The sequence below is a fragment of the Brassica napus genome, chromosome C9 (genome assembly GCF_020379485.1).
Source record: "Brassica napus cultivar Da-Ae chromosome C9, Da-Ae, whole genome shotgun sequence".
NCBI classification, from domain to species: domain Eukaryota; kingdom Viridiplantae; phylum Streptophyta; class Magnoliopsida; order Brassicales; family Brassicaceae; genus Brassica; species Brassica napus.
This window is the reverse complement of record NC_063452.1, coordinates 24,771,596-24,784,094: the sequence shown is the minus strand read 5'-3', so window position 1 is coordinate 24,784,094 and position 12,499 is coordinate 24,771,596. Positions and strand designations below refer to the sequence as shown.

The 12,499-nt window shown below is 33.1% G+C and overlaps 1 protein-coding gene across 1 annotated transcript; it reads right to left on the bottom strand.

Annotated features, from left to right (window-relative positions):
* Positions 1-2,131: 2,131 nt before the first annotated feature.
* Positions 2,132-5,311, bottom strand: LOC106416516 (protein IQ-DOMAIN 29). The gene is made up of 6 exons (XM_013857430.3): positions 5,131-5,311; positions 4,369-4,504; positions 4,037-4,270; positions 3,689-3,943; positions 2,543-3,620; positions 2,132-2,439 (listed from the first exon to the last, which is right to left on the bottom strand). The coding sequence occupies exons 2-6, from the start codon at positions 4,459-4,461 to the stop codon at positions 2,408-2,410; spliced, it is 1,692 nt and encodes a 563-aa protein (XP_013712884.1). The 5' UTR covers positions 4,462-4,504; positions 5,131-5,311; the 3' UTR covers positions 2,132-2,407.
* Between the last annotated feature and the right edge of the window lie 7,188 nt (positions 5,312-12,499).

Below are 12,499 nucleotides of genomic sequence, written 5' to 3'. Positions count from 1 at the left end.
CCGATTCTATCTTTGCTAGAATAGGTGATATGCTAACATATTATGTGTTTGTTTTTTAATAGTGTGTTGGTGTGGGTATAATAGTACCTTATTAGTGGTGGAGTAAGTTTGTGATGTAATGCATATTGAATTTCAATAATTTTACATTTAGGCATTTGTTGAATTTAAGGCTAATAGTTTCAGGGTAAAAATTAATATTTTTTCTAATTATTCGAACATTACCTTTTAAAGATGTTTTGTGCTCTCTTCCTATATTTTTACATTGAGCCGTCACCATCTATGCATTTCGTTTACCTTTCCATTATGCTGTGATTCTCGCCATCACCGAAAAAGACTCACATATGTCCTCTTGTTTTTCCTCACCTTTTTCTCATCTTTTTCCTTAGATTTCGGTCATGTTAGGAACTGCATCTCCTTGGGTTGGGTCAGAGTTTAGTCGTCTTTGAAGTTGTTTTCCTCGTCGTTGGCTTACCATCGATAATCCCTTCTCGTTTTAGTTTTCAAGATATGGTTTTTGGTGATCTGACTTCTATAGCTCGAGGACGGCTCCGCGATTGAATGATTTCGTTTTGTCTACCCTTCCATCTATGTTCCCCCATCTCGTTGCAACTTTCATGGCTGCTTGCGTCTCTGTGACTCTCCCTTTCGCCATGTTTGCCACTCCAGATTTGGATAGTGTTCTCCTCCGAATATGCTCTGTAGATTTGGAAGATTGTTTCTGGTCTCAAGTCTGGGCTCTGGTTTCTCGGGGGTTGACTTCCGTTCTCCCTCACTCAGGTTGTTCTCTTCTTCCCTTGCTTCCCTTAGTATAAGTGTGTGGTATTAGTCTCTTGGAGCTTTGGTCCCTTCTATCCAGAGTTTTGTGGTTCTTCACTTGCATAGACGTCTTGTTTGTGCTTGTTTAGTTTGTCAGGTGATTCTTACCTCTTAGCTGGTGGTTGTCCTTATCGTTCGTTATGTATGTCTCTTCCTGTTTCGTGGTGATTTTAGCCTTCTGTTGATTATTTTTCCTCTAACCCGCTTTCTTGGTTCTTTGCATTGGTCTTTGATCACGCTCCTTTGTGTTCGAGCGATTGCTTTATCTCAAGATTATCTTTCTACATTTTTCTGACTTTTGATTGTTCTGGCCAAGACACTCAATGATAAAGTCGGGTAAGTTAATTTTCGTTCTTGATCGCCTTTGAGCTCTGGACCTTTATTGAGTTAGTGTTACTTTGGTATTTTTTTCTCTATGATTATGGAGGTTTTATGTTTAGATTATGTGTTTTGCTTTAGTTTGGTTAATATTAAGATAAATATATAGTTGTAAATGAAATAATAGAAAATAGTAAAAAATAATAAAATAGCGAAAGTTTATGTTATTTTTAGCAGTGAATAAATTAAATATTAAAATACATTTATATTTTTTTATTTATTTCTTTATTCGTTTTACAATTTTTTGAACAATAAAATAGATTATCAAACTTCAAATGATGATAGTTAGTGTGAGAAGGATTAGATAGTGCATAATTTGAAAATAATGAACCAAATTGCAATAGTCTAAAAGAAGAAGGATCTAAAATGTAAAAAGAGGACACATGTCAACAAACCCCATTCCACATGCCATAAGAAGAGAAAAAAGTCTACTTTATATATATAGATAATAGTGTAAACCTATTTTTTACTCTATTTATAGAGTATTTTTTTTATTTTTTGTTTATCATTTTATTTTTCATTCTAAAATAGAATACCATTGAAGCAACATCTAATTCTATTATAGAGTTAGATCTATTTTATAGGAAAAAAATAGAATAAACCATCTGAGATGATCAGAGTCACTTTTTGACTCGGTCGACTAGATACATTTAACGATACTTTCAGTTTTTAGCTTTTATCATGCTATGCATCTTTTTTAGCAAGGCTATGTATTATATAATTATAGTACAGAATTAAAAGTAAATAAGCATGCAATATATTATTATTCTATACTAACTTATGAACTTGTAGGTCTGCATGTTGTTTTAATTTCCTATATGAGATTTTGCTTCTTTACTTTTTGCTTTACAAAATAACAAAAATTACTGAAATAGTTCTATTTTGCTTCTTTACTTTTTGCTTTACAAAATAACAAAAATTACTGAAATAGTTCTGGTGAGATAATATTTGTTACTTAAATAAAAAAGAGAAGCATTGTTAGAACTATATACTAGAAAACCCTTTTAGTTTGTGAAGACAAAGAACCTAAGAGTAAAACTAAAAAGAACATGTCAAAGACTCACCACACCAAAACCAAAGCAAATCATAACCAAACTAAACACACACAGGAAACATAGAAACAAAACAGCTAAAGTGATGATGAAACGTTTCAGAGGTTTGTCCAACAGTGTAAGACGATCAGGATTGCTTTCTCTATTGCCTCAAAAGCAATTCACCGTTTCCACTCAGCTTTGGTCGATTTATCTGAAATAAAACATGAACAAAAATGGGGTTAAAGGATGTAGATTACAGTGCAAAGGTTGAGATTTTGAAGAGGCTCATGGATAAAGCTTTTTAGACTTCTTACCACCAATGTCCTTGGAAGAAGAAAAAGATCTGTCACTGTTCATTGATCCCTTAGCTGAAGCTATGAGAAGTCTGTGAGCTCTTGGAGACATTGCACTCAGCTTCCCATTGGCTCCAGGAGGAAGAGAGTGGCGCCTAGTTATCCCATTTTTCTCATGCTTCTCTTGACCACCAAACCTCGGAGACCCTTGTCCTCCTCTTACTCTTGCCTTTGCGGATGCAGTTGGTGCCATGTAGCTTGGGATCTTTCTCCCGCTATGTGTTACCCCATCGTCTTGTTGCTGATTCTCAATCTTTGCAGGCAGCGAAGCTCGTCTATCGCTTTGCTTTGTGAACTCAGAAGCAGCGTTTCCATTCTCGGAGCTTATCTGCACGTCTGGCTCTTGAATCTCTTCTTCAGCTTTGTCATTTTTCTCTTCAGTTTTGAGCTCACCTTGCTCTGGGGTATCCAAAACCAGTGATTTCTCATCTTTGTCGAGATCAACCTCTTTGGAAACTGTTTCAGAGCTATCTTTCACCTCTTCTTCTTCTTCAGGAGTATCAACTACAGAAGATGAAACCTTGTCACCAGGAACTTCTTTCTGCACTGAATCAACAACCTCTTTCTTCTTCTCTGCGGATTTGCGTGTAGGTTTAACCTCTATCCCATTAGCCTTTTTGAGACTAATTCTAGGCTTCTCATCCTTAACCTCCAATGAAGAAGACCCTTCCTTTATGGCGCTTGTACTTTTTCTCGAACTCTGCTTAGGCTTATCATTTGAAACCTCTTTACCAAGCGTGGAAGCCTTCCTCACACTTCGCTTTTCAGCTGTAGAACGGCTGCTGCTAGAGCCACTTCCAGTATTTAAACCACCGGGTGGTTTCTTGATACCTCTCTTAAGTTTTCCCTTGTCCGCTTCAACCGCTTGAAAACTTGGCTTCTTTGTCTGAGATTTAGGAACCAGGCTCCTAATAACCAGTGGACCAGGAGACCACACCTGCAACTGTGTCCACCGCTCAAGCCACACCTTGGCTGAGTTAGAATCCTCAGGACCATAATGAATCTTCAGAGGTGATACCATTGGTGAGGAAACTAGAAGCTGAAAAAAATTCAAAGAAGCAAATAAGAAAGAGCAATTCACAGAATAAGCAAAATGTCTAATGTTACCTTATCAATCATGGATAGCTTAGTGGAACCCTCTAGCCAACTGTATGTGCTTCCTTGCAGAGTTTGAGGATTTGTTTTCTGAAGATGAACACCGGTTACTGAAGATCTAGCTATCTTCCCACGGACAAGAGCTTGAAGCTTCACAATTCCCCAAATGCAAGAGTACGTCGCAACAGCTTGTCTTCTAACCAAGTGACCACGGATAACTGCTTGCAGCTTTATGACACCTTTAAGCATTTGAAACTCTTCACGATCCTTCAAGAAAATCCGAGAAACAACACGGTATCAGCAGAATAAGAACCGATGTCTCAATACTGAAATGTAGAAAGAAGAGTTCAAGCTTGAAACCTTTGTAGCATCTTCCTCGAGCTTGAGTTCTTCTGTGTCATCCCCTGACTCAGGATTTGCATTTGTTCCATTGCGTTTAGGCTGATTCTCAAGGACTACAACATCTGGGACTAGTACGGTTTGTGTAGCTGCAACTTCTTGTGATGAAAGTACCGGAGAGGGATTGGTGGGTAAGGTTGAGACATTGCTATTATCCTTCACCTTCACCACAGGCTCTTCTTTCTTTGCAGATCTCTGTCACACATGAACAATGTTGAATATTACATATCATTGTGTGTTTATGACAGAAGAGAAGAAAACAAAACAATATGTTTTTTTTTTTTTTTTGTTACCAATTTGTCGGTTCCTTTGTCCAAACTAGATTTGGATGACTTCTTGCCAAGAAGAGACTTGATCCATTTACCAGGACTTGGAGTCTTTCCCATTTTTTAATGGCTACAATTAGAAAGTCGCTACAGAAATAGAAACCTGCATAAGCAAAACACATATTTGGCTAAAGTTGAGAGTTGAAACAAACAAAGCCTGTGAATTTAAAGTAACATTCAGTAAATCTATAGCTGCAAGGAAACACATTTCATATAAGTAGAATCACAAATCTGTTAGTACAAACCCTAGTAACATACACAACACCATGAACTAGATAGAGAGAGAGAGAGAGAGAGAGAATAACCCCAAGAGTTGGAAAACAAGACGAAGACAGACATCGACGGTGTAGTAACTAAAGCGTAAAGTAGCAAATGAATCAAAAGAGAGAGAGAGAGAGAGACTGAAGAAAAAAAAAAAAGTTAAGGAAAGGTAAAGAAACGCATAGACCCATTAAAATAAAGCAGAGATTTTGACGATAAGAAACGAAAACCCGTGTCGATTTAAGAGAGAAACAAGCGGGAAAACGAGAAAAGAAACAGTTACCAGTAAACCCCCAAACCTTTTTCGGATTACAAAATCAAACAGAGAGACGTTGTAAGCAAAATCAAAAGAGCGAAAGAAGATAGGATTAACATTCAATAAACAGATCTGGGTTGAAATCAAAATGCTGAAACTGTTCTTTTTCTTCCTGAAATGTGTTACAAAAATGAAATTTCAACATGTCAAACCTCAAATAGATGTGTCTGTCACCAATGTAGAGTGGACTCGTATCTTTTTGTTTCTTCAAACTGTAGTATTTTTTTCTTTTCTTTTTTTGCTCTTCCTCGCCGGAGCAGCAGAGCAGTGCCCTAAATACCAAAAGTGGTTACAGTGAGAATTACACACTCTCACCGTTTGTAAACCAACAAAAAGGAGAAAAGACAGACACGGTCCTGAAACGACAGCGTTTATGATCTCTTTTGCTGATTTTTCATAATGGGCCTAGTTAATGGGTTATAGATCGTAGTGTAAATTTTTAATTAACGGAAATAACTTTCCTTTTTGTCTGGTTAATGAAGCGCTGAGAATTAAGACTGTGCCACCGGGCGAAAACAGGCTGTCAATATCTAAGTGGTTGACCCGCTGATCCCTGACAACATCATGTTTATTACTTCTTCCGTTACATGAATTTTGATATTTTTGGCATAAATTTATAAAATAATTAAAAGTATATTTATGTTCTTAATAACTACATTCATTTAACTTATAATGTTTAAAATAAATAACATTGTTTATAAAATTAATGCATTTTTGAATGCCAAAATTCATTTATTTTACAATTAACATTAAACTTAAATTATGGATAAATTGTATTACATTTTTAAAATGAGTATAACAACATAATTGTTAACATAACACCTTTTTTTTTTGTAAAATCAAAGGAAGTAGTATCTATTTGGTTAGTATATAAATGCTTGTTTTAGCTTTTTCTGGTCAATTATATAAATGCCTGTTGTAGATAGTATTCAAGGGTACTTTGGCAGCGACGATTGTTCCAAGGCCGTTGCATGTGCTTCATCGTCTAAAATCCATATATACTTTACAGGAAAAAAAAAAATCATAACACTTTCTTGAAGAAACAATATTAACAATTCTTTACTAAAAAGATGAAAACCCAATATATATTAATGGAAAAAAAACCACTTAGAGTAGTTGACTAATGGTTTAAACTTAGGGCATTAATTAGTAGGGCTGGACATTTTATCCGTTAAATTTGATTTGATTCGTTATTCGTCTCGATTCGATCTAAAATTTCTGGATATCCGTAGACTTCCGAAGCAAAACAAATAATAAAAATCAATATCCGTTAAAATCGAAGCAAATCACAAATATCAAAATTTTAAGAAGCGGATATCCGCTCCGATCCGGAAATATATAAATACATGTACATATTGATTATACTTAATGTTTTAAATGTATAAGTTTATATAATTATTATTATAACATATGATTTGACAAATTCTATTCACATTATTACTTATATAAAAGTATTACATGAAAAAGAAGAGAATTTTTTTTATAAAACAATTATAACTTTTTTCTTAAGTTTTGTGTTATTATAATTGTTAACTAAGTTTGAAATTTACAAAATATGTAGTTTCACTATTTCTTTTAGTTTTTATTTTATATATCATGCAAAAATATATTAAAAAAATAAATTCGTATTCAATTTTTAAGATTATTTGTATTAATCAAAGCGGATGAGATATCCGTAAGTATTCATAAATATCCGTAAATATCTATTTATTTTCCGGATATCCGTTTTTCCGGGTATCCGTATTTTTCCAAAACAAAGCAAATCGAAAAATTAGATATCTGTAACATACAAAGCAAATCACAAATACCTTCAAAAATCCGGATATTCGATCCGTGTCCAGCCCTATTAATTAGTGTTATGCACTTATGTGCTCTTAGATCAAACTCGGCAAAATCGCATGCTAATTTTAAATAAAAAAAAAAGGTTAGAACTTTAAGATTCAAACTCATCTTACGAGAAAGTAAATGAACAGTTAATCAGCACATAAGAATACAGCTCGACAATTGTTAAAATCTCGACACTTTCGAAGAAAATGAAACAAACGTAATGGCATCGCTTTCAGGAGAAACGACATTCATTTCTTAATCTCATTCTCACCGACAAGTGAACCAACCAACCATCTCTAATCTGATCAATTATAGACAGCAGAGCAATTATTTTTCTCCACGTGTTGCATTAAAAAAAAGGATCCCATGCAAAAAGAAAGAACAAGATGAATTAAATTAGTTTACGAAAATTACCGAAAACGTGTTAAGTGCCGCATGATCTGGTTTAGCTGTGAATTGTATTAGCCCTAACAAAACATTTGATTTGATCGTCAATCCTTCGAAGTTTTGCCGAGTCTTCTGATCACTTCAATAGTTATATATGTTGGAACTCAATTTTAATACATATGTTAAAAATTAAGTTTGTTTGAATGAGAAAAGTTTGTCCTAAGATTGTTGTTTTAATAGCACAAATGGACAGTATGGAGAAGTCTAACAAGGTTGCTAACCTTAGACAATTATAGAGATGTGAATTTATATTAAACTAAGCGCGCGCACCAAGTTGAGTTAATTGGAGCTTGGACTTGAGTTCGATTTAGATAATGGTTCGGATACATGGATCATGATCCAACAACCTATATTTTTATATTAAAGTTTTATTTTATGTAATTGACCACTACATAAATAAAAATTTGGTTAGAAAAATAAACAAGTCTTTTAGAGAATAAAACTTGATCAAAAGTCATTAATTCTTGTTAAGAACGAGACTTGGTTACCAAGCTAAAAAGTCTCTTTAATTTCTGATTAATTTTGTGGTTAATGCCAAAAATTAATTCAGTATTTATCTCTACTAAGACCAAAAACATTTTTGGCATCTTTCCTAAACTATATAATGTTTCCTCTCATTCCACTAATATATACGGTCAAAAAAATGAACAACAACAATCTTTTCCACTATTCTCTTTATTTATTTTTCATTTTTTAATGAGAGTACACATAGAATAAAAGTTTGCTAGAATTCTTATTCAAGTGATGTGAATAGAAGAAAGATGCAGTTTTATCATGGGACTCTAATCGCCATACAACCGTCACACTACGGGGCCTTTTTGAATTAAGGAAATAGATTCTTAAGTCTCGACTCCGCAAAAACTCATTGTCCATTTCGATTAATCCATGGTATTTCTGTTTTTATTCAATGTTCTGTATAATCTATCTCACAATTATTCAGATTGTGCCCCTTTGTAAATTAAGGTCCTACAATCTTAACTCAAAAAACGTTTATTGCTTTTATGCACTAACCGATCTGATAATTGTGAAGTTGTTTTTGGTTGTAAGAACAGGTTCTATATGATGTAATCATGTAGATATGGTTGAAGCAGTTCAACAAAAATCCATAAAATAATCGGTGATAATTTTTTCAAACCTTATGCAATTTATTCTGATATTTTTATCGGTTATTTATATAAAATATATATTTTTTTTTTTTGATAACTATGGTATCTGGGCAGCCATATTCCCAACTATCCCTCCGAAAGGGGTCAAGCGCCCCAACGGAAGGGATGTTAAATCTGTTGTGGCCAAGGCTCGAACCCGGGTGGCGGACAGTACAGCTGTACCTCCTTTACCACCAAGCTACGAGCTCTTGGTTTATAAAATATAACTTCTTACCTGGTCTGATACTTGTTGAAATTTCAACAAAATTTCAGAGGTAATCAATCAATTTGACTGATTGAATATATTTAGGATTTCCTTTATAAAAACGTTCAGGAGTTTCTAAAAGGAATCATAAGAAAACAGTATTAAAGTTTCGTTATGCTTTTCTCTGTGAAATGCAAAGTTTTACGCTTGTTAATATAAAATCCTTTCCACGAATTTTGTGATTTGCTAAGCTTTGAACGAGTTATTGCTTTCCTACAAAAAAAATGGTAACCGTTTTGGGGTGAACGAACTCTTTTAAGTAATAACCAAAAAGGCTATTGGTTTTGACTTGGTATTAAAGGTTATTAGTTCTGAACGTGTTATTTACGTAACAACAACTTTGACCAATTCTCATTTGTCCACTATTCCCAATTGATTTACCGTATATTTTGCAATAATTTAAAATATTTGTGCAATTTATTCTATAGAAATAAATTAGGTTAATTTTTAGATTTTGCATTTATTGAAATTAGTTATCTGAGAATTTATTAATTCTAGAGATTTAATCTAATTTGTTACTGCAATTTATTCACATTGTTTAAATTGTTTAATACGTAATACTAAGCATCTAAAATTGGATAACATACTAATATAACTATGTGTGTTTTGAACATGTTTAATATTGAGTATGATTATCATAAAATTAGTAATCTGAATCTAATATATAAGAATACATTTATATTTTTGGTTCGTGTGAAAGATTGACTAATAAATATAGTATGACAAAAAAATATGATGAGTCGACATCCCATCTTGGAAATGGTCTGCCATATATGATCATGTGTGCTATATATATTGGAATTCTGATTTTTATCTTAATGTCCACACTATTTACGCCGGTTGTGGTAGAGGAAATAATGGTTAGAAATCTAGTGAGTCCCAGATTCAGTTTGGTAGTGGCCTGCCACATATTGATTGTATCAAATTTTGATATTTATCAGATTTTCATATTAATGTCTAATGCTATAAGCATATGATTAATGATGGATATAACTCAATTTTTATGTGGCATGAGCAATGTTTATTCACATGACCATATTGAAACTAATGATGTACCTAAGAGTGATGTAGATTTTTCTTTAAAAACAAGAAAAAAAAATTAACTCTTAATGAAAGATGACTGCAAATATGTATGATTTTGAGTTATCTCATGAAATGGGAAGGGAACATGTCTGACCGCATATATTCATTGGTGAGAGGCCACATGAACTTTGGAAAGGTAGCATACATTGGTATAAATACCTTAAAATGTGGGGTGCATAGCAAAAATCGCAATATCACTTTAAAAAAAAAAAAAAAAAAAAAAAAAAACCCACAATTTTGGTGCCTTTTTGATTCTGATTTATAAATCAAATAGATCAAATAAATCCGATATTCATGCTAATATAATCATGGAATGAATGTATACACTTTTCTTAAAAATGAGTATGTACAATGATAAAAATCTAAAACAAACTCATAAACAAAGAGAAGAAATCACATTTAGAATTAAGCCAAGACGTAGCAAACGAGCTCGTAAGGAAAAATTCTATTGTGAAGTTTTTTTTGATTGTTCTCTTCTTGAAAATGAGCCAAGAAATTTCACAAATGTCGTTTATACACCAAAGGCGCCTTCACGTAAGGAAACCATCAATAGTAAAATAAACTCCATTATGAAAAATCATACATGGTACATAGCATATTTACTAAACGGGTTTAAGGCCTTGAGTGTTAATATATTTTCGAAACAGGATTTGAAAATTGGTGGCTGGATCACAAGCGCAAGGTTAGGCTTGTGATGCAAAGATTTCCGAAAAAAACAATGTTTAAATCTCTCGACTCCAAGAATAACTGTAATCATAAGGTTTGGGACATTACAAAATTACATAAAAATCCTAGTGATGGACGTGAAAGTGTTATATGGATTTAAGCTAAGTCCAAAAATGATATGAAAATTTGCTAATATCATATTTTTAAATACATATACTTCAAAAGTATTCTACACGGATATATATTTGATATGTAAATCTCATCATAAAAATTGCTTAAACAAACTAAAAATGATTTTAGTGGAAAGTTTGACAATTATGGCATATGAGGTTACAAAATATGATTCTAGTAATATAGATTACTACATATCTGGTAGGAATCATTTGTCTCAAGTTCATATGCTAGGATGATATTTGTGAGATTCAAATATGATATGGTAGGAATCATTGGTCTCAAGCTCAATCTGGTGGCCTATGTGCATATACTAAGTCGCATCACATGAGTAATCCATGTTGTAAAAAATGGAAAACTATATCTAAAGAGTCAGCTTCTTGTGATATTCTAAAAGAACCAATAATCTTGAAGGATCCAGTTATATTAATTGGTTATCCCTAGAAACTAAAAGTCCACAAACAGATTTGTCTTTATGCATCACATCATTACAATTTTCTAAATTAAATCTGTGAAACAGATTAATTTTGAAACATATGTTCATAGCTTTCAATAAACTAAAGGAACTAAATGTTTCAAAACTTGGTAAAAGATTTCATATAAAAAATTAGTGATCAGACACTAAATTTTATGTATAGTGGTTATTAGTATCTTTTAAGAAGATGACAACAACCATTAGAAAATTTATCTCAAACGGATTAATCTCAATGGATTATATCCAGTTGGACAACCTATAAGAATTGGATTAATAAAAGTGTGTCACGAGATCAAATTGAAAAATCATCAAAAGGAATGGGTGTAAAGCCTATGAATTAAGAAGACGTTTGGCGGTAACTCTACTTAAATGATTGGAGATCCCAAGAAATAGGTTCAAGGGGAAAACTAAGTCAAACTTAATCCACCAAAAGCACTCTTAGACTTCGGTTTCTGCCCAGTTCCTAGGATGATTATACAGTGCTACTTGTATGTTGTTAAGGATAAGCATTAGCTTTTAATGATTCCATAGCTTCTAAAGCGGAGTATTACTCAATACTTTTCATGGTCAATCACCTAATGAGTGTGAAATGGGACAGTTTCTAGGAGAATGAATGTAAGGATATATTCTCTAAGTTCACTCATGAAAACCATGAATAGTTCATGGCCACAATGAACACAATAGAGAACCTAATTTTGTGAGAAAATGAAACTGTGCGATAGATGTTGTCTTGGTTTACACTAAAGTTCGGGGGGTTTAAGACATCATGTCACCTTCTGGTCGAGTAAACCCGATACCTATTGTCAATGACTGGTTCAAAGCTGAAACATGCTACCAACTCATTTGCAGTGGAGTTTTCGTTTGTATTCTCAAAAGTGTTTTAATCGAGTCTTTATTTGTTTAGAATCATTTATATTCATGTGGGGGATTGTTGGAACTCAATTTTAATACATATGTTAAAATTTAAGTTTGTATGAATGAGAAATGTTTGTCCTAAGATTGTTGCTTTAATAGCACAAATGGACAGTACGGAGAAGTCTAACAAGGTTGCTAACCTTAGACAATTATAGAGATGTGAATTTATACTAAACCAAGCGCGGGCACCAAGTTGAGTCAATTGGAACTCGGACTTGAGTTTGGTTTAGATAATGGTTCGGGTACATGGATCATGATCCAACAACCTATATTTTTATATCAAAGTTTTATTTTATGTAATTGATCACTACATAAATAAAAATTTGGTTAGAAAAATAAACAAATCTTTTAGAGAATAAAACTTGGTCAAAAGTCATTAATTCTTGTTAAGAATGAGACTTGGTCACCAAGCTAAAAAAGTCTTTTTAATTTCTGATTAATTTTGTGGTTAATGCCAAAAATTAATTCAGTATTTATCTCTACTAAGACCAAAAACGCTTTTGGCATCTTTCCTAAGCTATATAACG